Source organism: Colletotrichum chrysophilum (assembly GCF_026319265.1).
Source record: "Colletotrichum chrysophilum strain AFK26 chromosome Unknown scaffold_181, whole genome shotgun sequence".
Classification (NCBI taxonomy): domain Eukaryota; kingdom Fungi; phylum Ascomycota; class Sordariomycetes; order Glomerellales; family Glomerellaceae; genus Colletotrichum; species Colletotrichum chrysophilum.
The window spans coordinates 65,500-85,731 of NW_026517468.1; the positions used below are offsets into that span (position 1 = coordinate 65,500).

General features: G+C 53.0%; 6 protein-coding genes across 6 annotated transcripts; 2 read left to right on the top strand and 4 right to left on the bottom strand.

The window, feature by feature from the left end:
- Window positions 1–890: 890 nt before the first annotated feature.
- Window positions 891–1,877, top strand: COL26b_012575 (uncharacterized protein; the record flags this gene model as incomplete). The annotated part of the gene is made up of 1 exon (XM_053185218.1): window positions 891–1,877. The coding sequence occupies one exon, from the start codon at window positions 891–893 to the stop codon at window positions 1,875–1,877; it is 987 nt and encodes a 328-aa protein (XP_053030853.1).
- A 194-nt stretch (window positions 1,878–2,071) lies between these two features.
- On the bottom strand, window positions 2,072–3,083 carry COL26b_012576 (uncharacterized protein; the record flags this gene model as incomplete). The annotated part of the gene is made up of 4 exons (XM_053185219.1): window positions 2,072–2,118; window positions 2,174–2,414; window positions 2,467–2,540; window positions 2,750–3,083. 4 exons carry the CDS (start codon window positions 3,081–3,083, stop codon window positions 2,072–2,074), a joined length of 696 nt encoding a protein of 231 aa, XP_053030854.1.
- Window positions 3,084–5,286: 2,203 nt separating this feature from the next.
- COL26b_012577 (uncharacterized protein) lies at window positions 5,287–5,977 on the bottom strand (the record flags this gene model as incomplete). The annotated part of the gene is made up of 2 exons (XM_053185220.1): window positions 5,287–5,325; window positions 5,372–5,977. The coding sequence occupies 2 exons, from the start codon at window positions 5,975–5,977 to the stop codon at window positions 5,287–5,289; spliced, it is 645 nt and encodes a 214-aa protein (XP_053030855.1).
- Window positions 5,978–9,275: 3,298 nt separating this feature from the next.
- On the bottom strand, window positions 9,276–9,639 carry COL26b_012578 (uncharacterized protein; the record flags this gene model as incomplete). The annotated part of the gene is made up of 2 exons (XM_053185221.1): window positions 9,276–9,283; window positions 9,315–9,639. 2 exons carry the CDS (start codon window positions 9,637–9,639, stop codon window positions 9,276–9,278), a joined length of 333 nt encoding a protein of 110 aa, XP_053030856.1.
- Window positions 9,640–16,765: 7,126 nt separating this feature from the next.
- On the top strand, window positions 16,766–18,928 carry COL26b_012579 (uncharacterized protein; the record flags this gene model as incomplete). Its single annotated transcript, XM_053185222.1, has 1 exon — window positions 16,766–18,928. One exon carries the CDS (start codon window positions 16,766–16,768, stop codon window positions 18,926–18,928), a length of 2,163 nt encoding a protein of 720 aa, XP_053030857.1.
- Window positions 18,929–19,227: 299 nt separating this feature from the next.
- Window positions 19,228–20,120, bottom strand: COL26b_012580 (uncharacterized protein; the record flags this gene model as incomplete). Its single annotated transcript, XM_053185223.1, has 2 exons — window positions 19,228–19,833; window positions 19,882–20,120. Coding segments are annotated over 2 exons (845 nt in total), but the record flags the coding sequence as incomplete, so codon positions are not given.
- Between the last annotated feature and the right edge of the window lie 112 nt (window positions 20,121–20,232).

Sequence of the window (20,232 nt, forward strand, 5' to 3'; positions counted from 1 at the left end):
CAATACTGGCAATTAAGTTAATAATTTTTGAATGTATGTTCGTACTTACGGTTCGAAGGCATCCTTAGTTGAGAGCTGATTGGGTTCTGTTTCACAGCAAGACCAGGCCTTACTACTTCAGTCTCGGCAATATTCGTCACCGCTGCTTAGCAGTAGTGCATAATTTGGGATATCTTCGTTCCCTTAAAACAGTCGAACCAACGCCGTGGAATGAGTCACTGCAGAGTTAATAAGTTGCTGCGACTCTCGCACAACGGCCATTTTAGGAAAGTGGGCTCCATCTGCAATAGCGTCAATTTGTGACGGGCTCACGAATCAGGTAGTCAACTACAACGACTTGTGAAAATCTGGCTAGACTGAACGTCTGCTCGTGCACAACCCGAACCTTAAGTCCGTACCTCAACACGGTATTAAATGTTTTCCCCCAAGGCGTGCATCCCGAAAACGCGAGTTAGTCGGAAGTCACTTACGCCCGGCCCCGACTTAAACTTTGAACCCCGGACTTTCGCCAGGGGGCCCCCTGGGCCGTCCGTTCAAAGCCCGGCTGGCCCAACTTTCAATTGAGTTGTCACCGAGATTTGCTCTTCGCAGTCGAGTATAAATATTCGGCATTCTTGCCGGCATTTGGAGAAGCCACGCAACGAACCACGTTTTGAACAACATCTCCACCTTGACTTGGCAGTCTCCAGTCACGGAGCCACAGGCTATGTCATTCACCCCACCTCAGTTCCGGAGATAAATGAGTGTCGCGGCTTCGGATGTGAACTGATTCCGCCAGTTTGAGACTGGCTTCAACTACATAAGCGCACTTGCAGTTGAACTTCAAAGTACAACTTCAACTCCAAGTTTGAGGACACAATCAACCTTTTAGCCAACAACAGTCGCCCAACATGAGCATCAAGCTGGACCCCGATGACACATCCAGGTTCGACAACCTGGAGGTCCTCACAACGACATACAAGACCGTCTCAGGCCATGAAATCACAACCAACGTCCTCATCCCCAAGCAGCTCCTCTCAAAGCCCTCTACAACTCCAGCTCCGATCATCCTCCGCTACCATGGTGGTGGCTTTATCGCCGCCTCCAGCATGTTCCCAGCCTTCTTCCAACCATGGCACTTCCAACTTGCTGAGCGCCATTCCGCGGTAATCGTCAGTCCCAACTACCGCCTCTGTCCGGAAGCCACTATGGAGGAGCTCATGTCTGATATCGAGGACCACTTCACCTGGGTACAAACCAAGCTCGCATCTTTCGTGCAAGAGAAGACCGGAGGCAAGGTGGCTGTCGACATTAGCCGTATTCTCACGGCTGGCGACAGCGCCGGCGGATACATGAGTCTGATGGCCGGCCTGCTCCACCCGGACAAGATCCGCGCCTGCACGGCCGCATACCCCGGCATTGACCTTAAGGACCCGCATTTCTTGGAGGGGTCGAAGGGACCTACCCTCGGCGTTGGGCCGTTGCCGTACAGCATTGTGGAGGATCATATGAAGAAGATTCGCGAGGGCACGATTCCCGCCATCATCTCCGATGACTCGAGATTTGAGAGGGGCGGGTTGATGTTCGGACTGACGCACCACGGTTTGACGAAGCACTTGTTGGACATCGAGAAGAGACAACTCTTTCCGTTTGACAAGATTGATGATGGAGCGAGATTTCCCCGCGGTGGAGTCTTCGTATGGCACGGTCAGGACGATACGGTCGTGCCAGCGACGGGAAGCATCAGTTTGAAAGAGAAGCTTGAGAAGTTGGACCCTGAGTTGGAGTTTCACTTGACTTTGAGGCCTGGTGAACATGGTTTCGATCACGAGTCGAAGATCGAGGAGCCGTGGATGGCGGAAGGCCTGAGCAAAGTTGTCAAGTCGTGGTTGCAGTAAGATTATCATAGCAAGGGCTTGAAAGTTCTTCCGAATACATCCTCAGTCAAAAACTGCACAGCTTCACCAACAAGATGACTGACAAATAATTACAACTCTTCAAGAGTCTATTCGAACTGTATTTTCTTTTTGATATCTTGAGCTTTGACTCCGTTGAACGCTATGAATCCACAAAAAAGCACCCAAATTAAGTATTAATCGTCTATCGGCAAGACAACACGAACGCCCTCGGCAATTTGCTCTGCAAGCCAAGTTAGCGAGTGAAATTCAAGTCTGTCTTTGAGGTGCAAACTTACTGTCGAGATACTTCATGACCTGGCTGTAGTCTTTACACACATGCTGTCCGTTCCAGCTGCCATCTTGTGGGCCGTTGTCATCCGAATCGGTGATCTCATGTGGCTCGAGCGCGACGTCTCCAGAGCACATCACCGCCTGTCTCAGATAATCGACGCAGTGGAAGTAGTGCGAGACATAATCCGTAGGAACCTTGTCCATATTGTTCGTCGTCAGGCCCGAGAAGATATTGCCCATCATGAACTACATGTTGTTAGCTGATGCGTGGGTGTAAGAATCATTGGACAAAACTCACGATGCAGTGCAGCTGATGGGTCATTGATGTGGTGAAGAATGGGTCATTGCCAACCCACTTCCATCCCGAGCCAACTATCATGAAATCAGTCTTGAACATCGATGTAAGACAGCAAACATCTTACCAGGCAATAACGACCTCCATTGGCTCAACGTAGCATCGCTCATGAATTCGGTCGCGTTAGGCGGGACGTACGCGTAGTCTGCCGCGAATGAAACAACCTTCGTGGGGACTGCCTCAAGTCAGCATTATTGTCGTTCAGATCATGCTTCTGGTGACCTACGCATCGGCCCAGCGCCAGTGTAATCTCCGCCAACCTGCCTGACAGTGACAGGGAACTTGGCATCCTCAAATTGATAGTACATCAACAAACTCAGTCCCAAACTCAAACCAATGTTTGTCAGGAGAAGCAAGGTATCGATGAGCCAGCGGTATCGCCTCAAGAGAGCCTTCGTCTGCTTCCACCATGTTTTCTTCGGTGACGGGCTGGCGTCAAGATCGATCGAGTGCCAATGCTTCTCCTCATGCATCAAACCCTCCTCGACTTCCGTGCTGGAGCGGTTGTCGTGGTCGTCAACATCGGGCAGATTCACGTAGTGCTTCGTTCTGGGAGCCATCGTGTCGCTGTGTCAAATCTCGAGGGTACGTCGAAGTTCAAAAGAAAAATAAGTTGTTGCCTATCCAATCACCAAATCCAAAAATGCAAGTCTTCACCACCACACAGGAGAGAAAGAAATCTGACAAGACAAACTAAAACGCGGGGGACAAGACCAGTTTTCTTCTCTCCTCTGAAAGCTTGCCGACCCCCTTCTGGAGTCCACCAACGGCCCCTCTCGGCTGCACCATCCGTTTGAGAAGACCTCCAACACCCCGACAATCTCGCGATGCAACGCTTGTACCTGGGCGCCTACCCGATGCGGAAGCCATACATCGGCCAATATTGCCCCCTGCCATCTCGTCAGCAGCCAAGCAGAGGTGCTGATACGTCTGTAGTTGTGTCTTGACGTGTTTCATGTTCGAACCGTTTGATCCGTGCAGGGGCAGATGTGAAACGAGGCACGGCACGCAGGGACCTGAAAGACTGAGGCTCTTTTGACTTGCGCTAATCGCTACAGCTGCTTTACTCGTGCTCTACAGCGACAAGAAAACTCAATTGTACTAGCATAAGAAAGCATGTGCATATGCAGGATCAATTGTCATCACAAGATGCTCATCTACAGATTGCTCGGTCGTCAACAAGAGTGAGGAAACACCAACCGAATGCCCAATCCCCGAGAATTCTGGCGCAAGTTGCGGAGCCGTTGCGCTCGGAGGCTGGTTTGAGCTAGGGGCCTCTGGAACGCTGGGGGGCGATGGGGGCCTGAATGCTCGCGTCTCAGGGAGCTGCCGCTCAACCGTCCGGCCCACCGTCGTGTTCATCTCCGGTCTTCTTCCGCGGAGGATCGTCCGAATGCATTTGGATCTAGGCTGGAGTTTCCTCTTGGGATGATTTTCTGCATGTGTTGCATTGCCGTTGATGACGGTACTTGGCATCGGGATTGATGTGTCGAGATCTCCAACGCCACCGGAACCCCTGTAAGCGAGTGCTGTCAGATTTAGCACCAACATTGCATCACGAAAACACACCGCAGTTTGTAGGCCGGGAAACCGACTCGCGATTATCTTGTGACTTTAAATTAGAATGGAAAGTCAATTGCATGCGCGGCCCGTCGTCGGAAGCATTACGTTCCTCCCGCCTGCACGGCCGTGCCCTTTGTAAAGTCGCAGGGCCAACCCCGCGATACAGCATAGCGTCAAGAACTCAATGGAAACACATCCGTTGCCGGCCTCTTCATTCGTGAAAGCCTACGCGACCTGCGCGAGTCAATGAGATTGAGAAGTGGTTATAACCAATAACCTCATATGATTGACGTAAGGATACATAATAAGTAAAGAATTCCGCGATCCCGTTGTCCATCTCCATTAGGCACAGCCGTCTGGTGTTCAATTTTACCCGAGGCTAAAACACTTGCACACGACCGCAGAGTTGTATCAATACGCTGCTTTTGCCTACCCTTATGCACATGCGCCAACGTGACTTAGATGTGTGGCTATTTCACTTTGACCTTCGCTTCCATGTCTAGACAAGGGATTTCGAGAGATGTGATTTGGGAGTTTCCAACGAGAAGATGTTTCTCCCATTCGAAAATAGAATTTAGAAGCATGTTGTTTCGATGTTGCAGAAATCAGGAGATCTGGAGCTTGAGTATTAGACTAGAACAATCTGCTGAAGATTATGGCGATACCGCTCCGCGATACGACTCAGCTCATTGTCCTTCCAGCCGCATACGATGCAAGCGCCGATGATCTTGTAAGCCGAGTGGCTAACATGACGGATGACGAAAGGAGAGTAACCTCCAACTAGGATCGCAACCTTGTCTCCGGGTTTGGTCACATCTGGAACCAAGCACTCGAGCCCATCGTGCGTGTGGCACATTACTCTCCTTGACCTGTATCCGAATTTTGACCAGCCGCCTTTTGGTGCAATTTTCTGTGCGGTCTCTTGTACCAGGGCGTCCGTCCATTCTCGACACTGAGTCGTCGTCGCGATAACCACACCATCAACAAGCAGCTCTCGGTGTCCCATCCTCAATTTTTCTGTGTTCTGCATACTAACACGGTCTTTCCACTGACTGACCCATGCGCCAATGGGTATGAACCATGGACTTGCGTTGTCCCAAAGAGGTACCCAGCTTGGGGTGGCAGATGCCAGCGACTCCTCAGTGTGACAGACTGCGCCAAGAGGACGTAGATCTTGATGTTGCCAGAACAATTTCCGGGCTAATTCCAAGAATACTTCTTCGGTGGTCTTTGAGTAATCTGGGATGATTATGGGGGCATGGGCCGCGTTTCCGCCGCAAGTGACCATGTAGTCTTCGCTCTCGACGTCACTGTACGCATCTGGCTTTCGTGCACTTGGGTGTCCGAGGAATGCGTAAATGCGATCTCGCGGGTCTGTTGCTTCGCAGTAGAATGTTTTTGAAAGCAGGTTGAGGAAATTGGTCGACTTGATGAACTTGTGAAATTCGTCCCCTTTCTTCCATCCTGGTTGTGTTGCCTGCCCGTACTCGAGCCAAATGTTTCGCGTGCTCTTAACAGCAGTAGCGTCTCTGATGTAGATCTGCTTGGCCTTTTTGCCGCCTTCCTGAGAGTCTGCACATATGTCAAAGCCAAACAAGTCGTGGACGCCATATGGTTCAGCTTCACCCCAGTAGAACGCGGCGCTCCGAGAAAGCCCAATCTCTTGTTGAACCCAGGCACGGCGAAACCAAGGGTTGTCGTATAATCTTCCCACGCCTGCCCAAACTACGGGGTCGAATTTGTCGACATCCTCATTCGTCAACTTGAGGGTCTTCCCCCACGTGGCTTGGGAGATTGGTTTCAGAGCCTCGAACGCCGGAGTTGCCTGTTTGTCTGGGTCAGGTCCGAGCCAGATGATCAACTTCTGCGAACTCCAGTATATGAGAGCCATGATAGACACTTGACTACTTCGTTCTTCCACATCTTGCTGGTTGATACACAAAGCATCTGCCCAGACGGTGCGTGGTTTCGTAGTACCGCGCAGTCTTGCGAGTGCTCCGTGAAGACTGTCTCGAATTTCGATAGATCCGACTTGCCCATCATTGTCGTTTTCAGAGACTATATTGACTTCATGGGTCTGAGCCATATTGCCCCAGCAATAAGACAGACATTCGTACTGCGGTCTATCTTCAAGACGCACATGCCGTAAACGAACATTGATGGGTTCATCCTTCGCGTAACATGGGAGGATGTCTAGGAGACGGAACGCGTGGTCTCTACGGGTCGGCTTGGTAAGCGGTTTATAAACGTAAGGTGCCATTATCGACGTTATGAAGTCTTGATAAAAGCCGGGCCAAGGAAGAGCTTGAAACGTTTAGTCGTGAGAGGAAGCCTTTGAAGATGGATGTGCCTCTGCGCAAGGGTGTGAAGGTGCCGAAATCAATTCAAGAGCACCTGTGGCTGCCAACGGTCAGAGGATGCACAAAAAAGGTTGAACCCTTGCAGGGAGGCAACCAGCGTTGCCGACAATGCCCTGTTCAGCGAGTGGGGGCCATGCAGCGGCTGTCAGCTGCCAAGCATGTACCGAACGATTTAGATAAATTTAGGAAATACATGTCAAGCAAAGCCACTCTAGGATGGCCTTTTGTAAAAGCCGAGAACATTGTAACTCACCAACATTGGCTGTGGAAGTTATGAAGCAAAATAATGTTGAGGAAGTTTCGAGCCCACCCAGTAGGGGTTTTCACAGTAGGGGAAAAAGCAGTAAAAGCACCTCGGTCAGTGCCCAGTCCAGTAGCTTCGCAGAATACGTACCCAAGTGTCCGGAATGAAGCAAAATAATAATAAGGTTGGGAAGCGATTGGAGCTTCTCTGATCGTATGGAGTTGTGTACGAAGAAAGAGTATTTCGTAGTTACTCACAAGGTTTTTCTGCACTTCTAAGATCATAAACAGCAGAACACCATCTCCTCCGCTAAATAAAAGTAAGTATATTCTGGCAACCTCTTACGTCGTATCAACGTCAGCTTTCGGCCACGGCCACCAGCCATCCAGTGCCAAGTCGCCATAAATATTGTTCCAAGTATTTGAAGGGCTGTCATGGATCCATGAATAGACTTGCTGAGTCTCTCCATTGGCCTTAGGTGTCCCCCAAGCGGACGTTTGCGTGGCGTCCACAAACGCACACGCCCAACTCATGTTCTCAGGCGTGATATCCGCGACTTCGAAATCTTTCAAGACGCTGATCTCCCGAGCAAAAACAGTCAACTTCGCTGTCCAGTAAGGCTTATCTCCTAGGTCTGATAAGAAAAGGTTTCGCCTGCATGTCCACCCCCTCTTGAACAGAGACGGTTTCTCACCACCAAGATGCGTCTGAGTATATGTGGCCTCGAAATCGAAGTTGCTCGTGTCCCAGTGGAGGCCTTCTCGCATGAGCCGCCGCAGATCGCGCGATTTCACGCGTAACCTGACTTCCCAGTGAGGTTTGCCGGGTATTGCATGGGCTTTGCCGAAGTACGGCGATTGCCATGCGAAAGAAGCGGTCGGCTCAAGACCCTGCCACTGTTCCGAGTCATAATGCTGCACACGGTGTGCATGGGAAATCGACTGATATGGGGGAGGCTCTGCCCGGCAATGGTTGATTGTCGGCTCTGATTGTGGAGGGGAGGTGTAGTCCATGTCGGTTATTTTCTCTCTAATTTTCAAAAAATCGAAAAAGAAAATATGAGGGATCTCTTGAATTACTCCTGCAGAATGTTCGGGGGAGTGTGGTTGAGGGCAAAGGATGCGGAATATGCCTTAAAGTGAGGATTGTCGCGTGCACTTTTATTTAAAGGTGTAGCTTATTCGTCGGAGATAGATATTAGGCAGGTAGCTTGAGGTATTGTCGTCTATGGTGCAAAAGTGTTTGAACTTTGCCGCCCCTGGGCATCGGCATGGAAAACCCAAAGAGGTTGGACTCCCATGTGGAGATTGCACGACGCATTGTGTGCGAACCTGTTTGGTAGCGCTTAGCCACGACCATGGCCAATATCACGTCGCCCATTCCATGTAGTTTGGAAAGCGCCCGACATCAGGGAGTTGGCAGGAGTCACGACATTGGAGCAAGCGGCTCCAGCGCTTGCCCGTGGCTGATGTTGGCCTGGAAAGCACACGTAGGCTCCTTGACGTGATAAAATGCAGGTTTCCCGGTCAGATATCTTGCTGGATATCGTTCAAGGCGAGGAAATCCAATCTCTAAGCTACAGTATTTCAAAAACAAGCTTACTTAGCAACTTGGGCAAGTTGCTAGTCTGGGGGTGAGAACCACACGAATCTAGGACAGCACGGAATAGTTGGCCACGGACGTATCTTGAGAATAGGGAGAAAGTGGTTGAATATGTGGTCCGACGAGCCAAATATGGCATCATTATATCTATCATCATGTCCTCTCTGCTGTGAAGGAGACTCTCTCACGCTCAATTTCCATCTCTATCCCCTTTATCGACGATTCCAAGGACACATTTGCCTGTCCATAGAAGCTCGAAGACTGTGTTTGTCTTGGAGAAGCAGGAAGAGCACTCCGTTTGCTCGACACCAAGGATGTCCTACCGAATATTACTGCTCCCCCGACCTTGAGGTTCCCAGGTGGAACTATTTTCCCCACGGCTGCACTAGCCGTTATCTCCTGGACTCTGTTACATTGACATTGAAACGTTCCAGGACTCTCACATGGCTCAAAGAGTGTGCTGGCCCCTCGATGCCATTTAAGGTGGCTTGGAGTCAGAAACTCCTGGCTCAGTCGACACCCTGCCTTCTTGTAAAGATCAAGCAAGGTTTCAACCTTTATTCCGAGGTAGTCCTTTTCTTTGGGCATGGTGCGCCATCGGTGGCACAGGCCTTCAGCTTCCGATGGCGGCTGAATCAAGTCTTCGAACCCGCTGCCGAAAAGCGTCAAGGCATCACTGTCCTGGACCAGCTGGGACCATCCCCCGCTAGTCTTAGCCAGTGCTTGTTTCTTGACATGGCTTATCGACATTCTGTCAACAAGTGCCATGTATTCATGGCCAATCAGCTGGTTCTGAAACGGAACACCAGCGGCTGTCTCTGGACGTGCCTTTCTCCCCAGGTCTAAGGCCAATAGGTCTTCAAGAACCCCAAAATACCCGATCACCAATGTCTCTAACGTCTCTGGCCTCCGTCTGTCGCTGACAAGCTCCAGATCCTTATGTTGGAGAAGTGTATCAGCGGCAGAATCCTCGCTTGGTATGTCTACTTGTCTGCCTTTGATTATGAAAGGGCGCTGCGTACTGCGTGTCCGAATCATGTGCAAAATGACTTCGGCGCCATTCGCGAACCAAGCTCGAGACTCTGCGGTATCGTAGAGTACAATTCTCATCTGATTGGCGTCAAATACTGTGTCTTCGTACGCACCACTTCCCCACTTCATCTGGTATCCAGAGTCCTTGGGCCCAAGAGTAGCCTCAAACTGGGCTGTGGCAAACTGTTGAACACCAAGAGCCAACTTGGAGAACCGCACAGTAGGCTCGTATGTCTCTGCAGTCGAATAGTCAATATTTTCATAGTTGACATCCGGGTCTCCGAGCCTCATGCGTGCTTCGGACCACCATCCCATTATCGCCCGAGTGTGTTTCAATGCTTCAAGGTCAACCTCGTCGATCAAGGCTCGGCTTGTGCATTGTCTAACGCCGTCCAGATACGAAAGTCGTCGACGACCATGTTCGGGGACCACAAGATGCCATTGAATAATATCCCCCTGCCTGCTAATGGGCAGAAGCATGGCAGTTGGGCCTTTCATAACGACCCCGCCCTCGAACACAATGGCGTGTTGAATACCACAAATCTTGGCTAGAAGGTCGATGCTCAACTCTAATTAAGAAGCTTCATCCAGCAGCTCTGTTCTTCGAGGGGAATGTCTTCGAAGTGACAACTTATTTGGAACTCTAGACCACCATCAACGTGACTTCCAGGAAGTCCCGTATTTGATATCACAATCCGGGCATCACAATACTGGTGTGGCAGTTGATCGCCTCTCTCTCTATGTTGTGGAGGCAGGCGAAGAGACGACGAAATCCATGCAATTTGTTGGGCGATCGCAACCAGCGTAGACGTATTCCCAGTAACTTTGAACATTGCTTCTCCACTCTCGGATAGGTCGGCATTGATTCTAAAGCCTTCTGATATCTCTTTTGATGGGCCATTAGCATTGAAATCATATCTACGAATCCAGTGACTTACCGTGCCTTTTCAGATCCAGTCCAGGATCAGCTTGCTCCGAGACGCTTTGAAGGAGGTCTTCAACCGCCTCCAAAAGCTCAAGACCGCTTGAAGGCCATGCAAATTTGAAATACTCTATGCACGGTGCTGCGAACGCCGTGGAGGCGAGGCCAGTATACACCAACACCTGTCGTAGTTGTGGAAAGTGTCCCAAATTGGTCCCGAAGAAACTCGAGTGGCTTCCAGTCTGTTTTCACGACAATGGAGGACAGACACCTTGGATCCCGGCAGTGGATGTTACCGGAGCAGTGTTTGAATCCAGTCGTCTTCAGAGCTTCTAGGATGACGGCCCCAATCTGGACCATTCTTGGCGACTCCAGGGGGGCCTGGATTCGATGAAGTGCAAATGATGACGGTTGTAGATCGGCGAAGACCTCTGATTGCTGTGAAGTGCCTCGTGTCCCACGTTATAGGTCTTGGTGTCCTGTTCCGAACTCTGGCTTTTTCCGGAGATCGTGGCGAACTGGTCCAACTTGAACGCGAGGAACAATATTAATGTCCAGTAAAGGGCCGCGACTACGCCTCAGCTGCTTTCGGCGTTTAAACCAAAAGAAACACAAGATAGCCACAACTGATAGTAAACCAAGTGCAATGAAACCCTTGAAGCCGTCCATTGTGCTGAGGTGGACTATGTATTTGTCACTGGAAAAGGCCGGAGTTCAGCGAATGGTGTCACAGTTCATTAGGCAGGGCTGGATGATGGGATATCTACACAATTTGAAGGCTTTGGATGAATAGATGTTGTGCAGATAGATATAGGCAGCGCTGAGGGGCGATTGAACACCTCATCAGTAAATTAATACACCGATCATCCAGCCAAGACCAACGGTGGCTTGCTGACGGCCGGCGGAGCACCGCAGTTCGAGGCATTGCTATTGGTCTGCATGATTGGATGACAAGAACTTTCTTTTTTTCTTCCTTGCTCGACCGGCCTTTGCTTGAAAGTAGAATTTAATTGGCCTTTTGCGATTACTGTGGCATTCCCCGTTGGTAAGGCGCATTTCAGGCGTTGCGCAAGGCGTAATACTGCTAGAATTCCAACCCAATACGACTACATGTCTAAGGTATATGTACGATTTAAATCACAGCCTCCTGTAGACAGTAATCGGTCTTCTGGGCGATTTACTTACTTGTAGACAAGAGTCGAGGTTTTGCAATTGATTTACTATCCGGGCAGATATCCATAATTATCTCCGTTAGGTCTGAGAGTCATTCCAACTCATTGTTCTAGGTTAACAGCCTCTTATTCTAATATATTCTTCTCTGATATCTAAGCTGGGATTCTTCATTCATTGTCCCCGTCGTCTCCATTGTTCTCGTCGTCGTTGTCGTCCCCCGTCGTCGTCTTCACTACCATGGCCTTCTCTATCTTCGGTCTCTTCCATCGTCTCCGTCGTCGTCCACGTCCACAATCCGCCCGAAGAGTAGAACCTTTGCAATTCCATCGTTCCTGGCCTGATAATTACCAGCTTTTCTTAAATATACCCCGCGTCCTCCTGTTGCGGATGAAACTTCGTGCAGAAATCAGACATTGAAGATTGCGACAGCGCCATCTTGCACCAAACTGGATTTTGATCCTACCATTCAAACGCAAAATACGTCTAAGACCCTGCACAAACCAAGATGTGAACCAATGTAGGGCACTATTTAGACACACGATTCGAGGCCGGGCCCGGATGACCTGCTTTCCTACTCCACGCCGTACTAGCCCAACCTCTTGTCATAGCCTATATAAATGACCACCTCGCTCATCTCGTGGCATGCACTTCATCATTTCTTTGTATCACGTTTAAGACGTTGGACTGTGGGTTGAACCCGTGGGCAACGTGCTTTGCACCCGTCTGATGTAGTTGTAGAGCCAAGTGACAACTTGTCTAGTTGCATGCGACGGCGCCACACAGAGCTGCTCCGACCATTTGTGCGTCAAATTTGGAAGGAACGCGTGATCTGTGACGAGAGTCTAGATGTCTACAAGTACTATAACAACACCTTAGTAGGCTTTTGAGTTCTTGCTGATCATAACGCATGAGTTTCATTCATCGTTAATGAAGCGCTCAGGATGCAGGCCTGCTGGGTCACAACGGTAATTAACTGGAGAAACATGAGGTTCACTACTTAGGTAAGATAATTGTCGAGGTTGAAAAAAAAGCCACAGAATTTTCGCATTCATGCTGAAAACAGTTACGAATCTCTTTGTTGTCACGAAACAATGTCAATGTAAGCATTTACGGTTATCTTGTGGCCGTTGAGTCCACAAAGATAGTGGCAGAGCCTCTTTTGAAGCTCGTTTGCCTCCCTTGTCTGCCGTACCTTAAAAATGGGTAGCGCATTTTCCGCTTCCGCATTCCCGTGTTGGTGGCCGTGGGGTGGTGGGTGGGCTCGGATCTATTTAGGCTCCCTGTGTTTTTTTTCCGGAGCCGGTGCCCTGGTGCGTGAGCTGTGCTGCTATTTCTGGGCGCTGAGCTGGCGTGCTCCGGCAGCCTTCACTGCGATTTTTGGGGACACCGAAGTCTGACTCGCCGATACGAGCTGTGGGAAGACGGCGGCGAATGCCACGGACATACGCGGAGAGGGGATGAGTGCATGCTTACGCTTGCTGGCAGAACGATTCTGTTGCGTGACTGTCGTGAGTGAGATCAGGCTGGGGTGCATGCGTTCTGAACTTCTGATGGCTGGGCCTGTGATGATGGCAGCAGTTGCCAGCCGGGGCCGATGTGTGGCGCCGCAGCTGAGAAATGGTGGCGCTAGATTGGGAGATGTGGCTTGTGGCTATTTGTTTTTCGCGCAGGAATTTGGGGGTGCAATTGTCCCAAAATTACTGCGTCGCATTGAAGCCACATCGTCTGAAAAAAATAAGGCCAATGATTCGTGAGGGTGGTAATCGGACCAAAAGTCGAGACCTCAAGACAGGACGGCGGCCTCGAAGGGGAAGAGGAGAGGGAATATCCTGTTTGGAGCAATTTGGTGATGTCATGCGTCGACATGGATCAGCGTCGCAACTGGCAAGGGGACGGGTTCCTAGCGGAGGAGAGGGTTGCTTCAGTGTGCTTCATGTTTGGTGGTTTTGGTAAGGGGTGTTCGCCAGACGTTGGCGGTTGCAGAGGCCCTGAGGAAGGGGAGATCCCGGGCTTCTGGTTTCTTATTCGCGGGTGTGGTTGCGGAACGGAGTTTGATGTTTATGGGAATTTGATGATGATATGGATTGAGGGATTTCCATTGTGCATGTTGGGATGGCGGTTGATCATTGACCGTTGCGGTGCGGATAGGTCGACGGGTGGAATGCCGATGGTGGTGTTTGTTTGTGACGTCCATCGCATTGTTTGGTGCTCCCGTGTTGTGTTCAGCATTCGCACGGGCAGACGTCCCAAGCCCTGCCCGGCCAACGCCAGCACCTACGAGCCGAGCAGCCGGGCCACGATTCCCGCGTCTGTTCGCCATGACTGGGCAGCGACAGCCTGACCCGACCGTGACGCTTGGAGGGGCAGATGGGCGGCGCAGAGTCGAGGTCCGCGGGGGGCGAGCGATGGGCGGCGGCGGTGGTGGGATGTGATGGCAGGCGTGGTTGGTGGTGGATTCGATGGTGTTGATCTTCAGGGGATGGGTTGAACGGACCGTTACCAGGTGCCTAGGCTGGTTCCTGGCTGGCTCAGGTAAGACAGCGGCAGCAAATAGAAAGAGGGCATCGTCGACCAGTTTCGAGAGAACTGGTGCGCAGTTACGGGTTAAGGAGCAAGGGAAGCGCCGACGGTCGCTTGGCCAACCACGGGCGCTCCAAACGATCCACATCGCCCAAGGTACAGGGCCTCAGCCCACTAAAGAAAGAATCCCGGCTCGCACTCACACTCGTCTGGCGCTCGCCTCCTCCTCAGTGCTGAGACTCGGGGGGCATATTGACCTGGGTGAGGTGCTAATAGGGGGAGGGAGCTGCGACATGGCGGCTGCTCTTCGGGGAGTCTGCTCGTGCTGCATTGTTGGAGGGAGGTGGTGGAAACTGGGAACAGGACAGTGGACAGAGAGCTGAATGTCTGCACAGCCGCTGCGCAAAAGGCACATGACGCCAATAAGCTCAGCAAGTATTCAGCTCATGGGAGCGCTGAACCTGAACTTGGCACCATCGCCTTCGTTATCGCACTTTTTGTCGCTGCTTGGGAACGGGGACCGCAGTGACGTCTTTTGCGATACGATGCCTGCCCTGGCCTGGCCTGCCCGGTCTGGTCTGTCGCTTCTGCTGTTGGTTGTCGCTGCCTTGCTTTTTCTCTCCGGTCCCTTTCTTGCTCTGTGTGTGCTCCGTGCCTCCTCAATCGGACCCATTGCTTTGCCTCTCGTCTACCGGGCGGGGCCCTGCTCTTTTTAAGGTAAGCTGCGAGTTTCCGGTCCACAGAGGCGGCGGCACTCGGCAGCCACTTGGACCATCACAGGGCAAAAAGCAGCGGCAGGGCAGGGAAGCACCAGGCAGGGCAGCCGGGGAGGGACGAGGAGACAGGGCCAGGTACCTGCTCCCCCAGATTCTGCAGTGGAGGTACCTGTCCTGGGGATCCAATGGATGTTGTCATCGTTGTCTGGTCGTCACTGCGGTATCCGTTTTGGTGCATTTTCGCAGAGGTTGGAAGGGGAAAGCGAGAAGGTTGGCGGCGTCCTGCCTTCCTACTTTTCTGTGTTTTCTGTGGAAGGAGGCACCTCAGCAACAAAACCCTCGCTCGTGATTGGCCGTGTTCCCCCAAAATCCGAATGGCAGGAGACTCTGGCGGGAGGCAGGCAGGAGGTCGAACCTAAGTAAGGTAACGTGGGTAGGTAGGTACCTACCTTCCTGGTTCCTTGGCCGTCCCTTCCTCCGTCCCTTCTCCTTGCAGAATTTATCTATGCAGCACACCGGGAAGGGATCAGAATAATCAGGAAACAACGGCCTCCCTTCCTGCTCCTGCTCCTTCAATCTGTCACCGTCTCACAGTCACACAGACACGCGGTGTGCGCATTTGGCATCTGCAATCGACAATCCCAATCTGCATCCATCCATCTTTCCCTCCTCTGCCTCTGCCTCTGCCATCTGCCATCTGCCATCTGCCATCTGCCGCCGCTCGACATCTCCAACACCCGCCTCACACTGCAGCTCCTCCTGTCTCTCTATGCCACTCTGTTAGCCTGCGACCATCCGACGCAGCACAGCAGTAGCAGATCTTTCCCCACGGCCAAGGATCCGTCTGGCAAACCAGGCCCAAGACTCCAAGACCCAAGCCACTCTCGAACGTGCATCTCGCTGCGACCAAGACCAAGGTACGTCCACCTCACCCATCCCACCACACCACACCAACACACCACCACCATACCCGATACCTCTTCCCAATTTCCCGTGCCGATTCCCTCTCGTTCTTCCACCAGAACCGTTTCTGTTTGCAATTTCCCTCTCCTCTTGTTTCCCGTTCTCCATCTGCCTGCTCCAGATCCGCCAGCAACAGGCGGACGGTCCCTCACCCGCCGCGCCCACGTTTCTCCAATCCCGCGCAGCCGAAACTGACCTCGTTGGGGTCTAGACAAGAGCAGGAACAGGAACAGCAACAACCGCAGGAATACGAGCGAGCGCAACGCCAACCAGGGAGCCGCACAGAAGACGCAAAAATACGAACTGCTGACCCGGCGCCGCCTTGGGCGAAACACCGAAATACGTAGTCCGGTCCATTAGTCTCACCCATACCGAGTACCTGCGCCTTAACTCAGTCCGTGGTTGCCACTCGTCTTCCACACCCACAGCGCAGCCCAGCAGCAGCGCAACACTGCACACAGCACTCGTTCCAACCTCGACAAGCTCCTCTCCCACCTGCGCCTCCTCGAATCGATTGCCATACGTCTGGCTCATCGCAATAGGGGCTCCAAGACAAGACATCACCGCCCCAAATTGTCTCTTCTGGTGTGGCCTGCAATCCATCTGTCGCCCTTCGTCGACCGCCCGGCTTGCTCGTCGCTTACCCTCACCTACACGACCACGCAAACAACTGCTGTCTGGTACGACCGCCCGCTGTCAAACTCCCCGAGCATTGCACTTGGCGGACGTGACTAGCTTGCCTCGTCCGCCTCCCTCTTGCCTCAAGTCACCGGGCGACCTGCGGTGCACGGAGGTTAGTGATCTTGTTTTTGCTCCTGCCGCTTCCTTTCCTCTGGCATCCCTCTCCATCTGGTCTTGTCTCGGTCGCATGCACGGCTGCGTGCACTGGAATGATCAGACGAATTGTCAACATACGCCGCCCGCAGCCAGAACCGCGCTCACAATTAAATCAGTCCTCAATCCAAGACCTCTGAGATTGCATCCGCATTCCGTCTCGTCGCACGCTGCCGTCCTCTCCCCTCCAACCCATCTTTTCAACGTCGAATCCGCTCCGCTTCCGTCCACCAACTCCATCCGGAGACGACGCTTGGCTTCCAACCCACGAGGGTTGCGGGACGTTTGCCATCTTTCCTTTACTCACTGAAACATGCCTCGATACGACTACGACGACGGCAGCGCCGAGCGCGAGCCTCTCGATAATTCCTACCGGCCTCATCCGCGCTCTCCTTACCCCCCGGAACAGTACCACGACCAGCAGCAACAGTACTATAACGGCCCACCCCCGAACTACCAGTCGCAACAGGACTTGAGGGCACAACAGTACCCAGCCGGCCACCCAGACTCCAACTTTGGTCGAATGAGAGAGGGGCGCAGAAACGATCGCCAAGGTGTCCCCCAGGCCGCCGTAGGAGCTGTAGGAGGTGCAGCTGCTGGTGCCCACATGGCTTCACCACAGGTTCCAAACCACCGCGACTGGGCACCAGCACAACAGAGTAATCTCAACCCAAATGTCACTCCTGGCGCCGACAACTTCGGCGAGAACGCGTCAGGGGGTATGTCGGGTATTGCTTACAGCGTCGCCGAGCGTAATGCGAGAGAAAGCGGCGCGGATGCTATACGAAATGTCGGGCAAGCACAGCCTCCACGAGGCCAGTACCCCAACGCTCCTCCGTCAGCTTATAACCAACCACGCGGCGACGCCTACGAAATGAGCAACGCTCCTCGCCCGTACGCCCACAGCGACCGCACATCTCACTCCAGCCTGACTGCCCTTGGCGCTTCCGCAGCATCACCCTCAAGACTATCGCCGTCATCAACACCCTACGGCTACGACTACTACAACGACCACCCTTACTATCAGAGGAACGCAGACCACCTCGGTGTTGTTGACCCCAACTCAATAGCAGACGACGGTGACGACGGCTTGGAATACGGCCGTAGTCGCAGCGGACGCAACTCAATGCTCAGCCTTTCGAACAACAGCGAACGCACAGGCAACAGCCGGGCGGGAGCGGCAGCAGCGGCAGGCGCTGGTGCAGGTGCTGCAACCGCTCTCATGGCTGGTGCCGGCAGGACAGGAAATGCCAACGGGTACTATGACCCAGTCAAGGGCTCTCCGATGGGCAGTAACAATAACCTTGGCGGCGAGAAGCCGCAATCGGAGTGGGTCAAGTCAAACAACAGTCACAGGAAGAGGTGGAAGTGGTGCATCATCATCGTGGTCATTCTTGTCATTGCTGGTGCCATCGCCGGTGGCACGGCTGGTTGGCTACTGTCCAGGAACAATCGGAACAGCGACAGCAGCAGTAACGGGCAGTCGGCATCCGACGACACCAACTCCAACGGTGACCTGAGCATCAGCAGCAAAGAGATCCAGGCTCTTATGAACAACAAGAACTTGCACAAGGTCTTCCCCGGCATGGACTACACCCCGATTAACACCCAGTACCCGGATTGCCTCCACAACCCCCCTTCGCAGAACAATGTCACACGCGACGTCGCAGTCCTCAGCCAGTTGACCAACACGATTCGCCTGTACGGAACCGATTGCAACCAGACCCAGATGCTCATCCACTCGATCAAGCAGTTGAAGATGGAGGACACGATCAAGATCTGGATGGGTGTATGGCAAGATGGAAACGACACGACCAACGCCCGCCAACTGTCGCAAATGTGGGACATTCTCGACGAGTATGGCGACAAGCATTTCGAGGGCGTCATTGTCGCCAACGAGATCCTGTTCAGAAAGGAAATGACGGAATCGGCCTTGGGAACTCTGCTTAGCGAAGTGCGGACCAACCTCACCGCCAAGAGCTTGAGCCTGCCGGTTGCCACATCTGACCTCGGCGACGATTGGACATCGTCATTGGCATCCAAGAGCGACTACATTATGGCCAACATTCATCCCTTCTTCGCCGGAGTGAATGCCAAGGACGCCGCCATGTGGACATATGCCTTCTGGGAGAACCAGGCTAGCGGATTCTTCAAGTCGGACACGAAGAAGAACGTCATCGCCGAGGTCGGCTGGCCTAGCAAGGGCGGCACGAACTGCGGCAATGGCCAAGCTACAGGCTGCCCTGACGCGTCAGTCGCCGGCGTTGATGAGATGAACGAGTTGCTTGACAAGTGGGTGTGCCCTGCTTTGACTAACGGCACCAACTACTTCTGGTTCTCCGCCTTTGACGAGCCATGGAAGATCAAGTTCAACGAGAAGAACAAGGAGTGGGAAGACCAGTGGGGTCTCATGGATGTCGACCGCAACCTCAAGCCGGGTGTCATCATCCCCGACTGCGGCGGCAAGACCGTTTAAACGAAAAGTCAGTCACGAAGTTTTGATTTATGGGTTGGACGAGACAAGCGGGCCTGCCTCTCGTTCGCTGCTTGGCAATACGCAGCGATGTACATGCCGGAGTAATCATGGAGTTAGGGTTAAAGCATGCCTGGCTTGAACGCCAGGGCAGCATGTATGATGTGTGATACCGTAAATATTCACCTTCCGGTAATGGTTCGGATGGCTTCCAGTGTGTCGGTAGTATTTGACCGACCAAATAGATTAGTTTCATCATTAAGATTTTGTCTCATGTCCATTGCACATCCCCACGTGCCATCTCACTGCAGCTCATATACGTACAACACGCTCTTCCCCTCCTCCGGCGCAAAGTACAACCTCACCCGGCCGTTGACAAGAGCTACGTCCATCGGGTTCTTCGTCATCAAAACCCCTTGCGCCTCCGTCCTCTCCATGAAGGGCACTTCCCATAGAGGCACCATGGTCTCCATGTCCACGATGGCCAGCCCGCCGACCTCGATGCCGCCCGCCAGCGTCGCGATGCCCGAGCAGAGCATCACCTCTTGTTTCCCGTGGTCGCCTAGGTACCTGCAGTCCTGGTAGTCGATCCAGTGCGAGGGGTTGATCGTTTCCGTGGCGGGGGAGACGCTCGCGCTCGGGGTGAGGGGGTGTTGTTGCTGCTGCTGCGATGGCGGGGCTGATGAGAGGGCCCAGCGTGTTGCTTTGCGCCCTCCCCAGTTTAGGGTCGTGAGGGTGCCGATGCCGTTGTGCACGATGCCGCCCTGGTGGTCGCCCACGCCGAACATCCTTTCCAGCTCCAGCTTGGCGGGGTCGATTCGGACTACGGTGCCGGTGGAGTTGGGGCGGTATTGGGAGAGGGTTGCCCAGATGTGGGTGCCGTCGTAGTCTATTCCGCCGTTGTGGTACTATACGCGTCAGTGTCCTTCAGCGTGACCTGGCGGGGGGAGTATTACCTCGATGTCGCCTTCTTTGGTGACGACCCAATCGCCCAATCTCTTCCCCCGCCCGTCGAATATGACAAAATGCGCGAAGCCCGCGCCGGAGGTGCGGTCTGTCCCGTCGCGCCACTCGCCGTTGGGGTATTTGGAGGTTGGGGCGGTGTATTCCCCCGCAGAGACCCAGAAGCGTTCCTCTGACTCGGTGGCCGTGGGGGATGCGAGGCGGACGATGCCTTCTGGTTCCCAGAGGGGGCCTTCCAAGGGTATCTTTCTGATGAGTTTGAGGCGGGATAGGTTGGAGCGCGAGAGGGTTTTGAGAGCGGCGATGATGTGGCTGTCGTCTTCGGGGTTTCGGGTGGGGAGCGG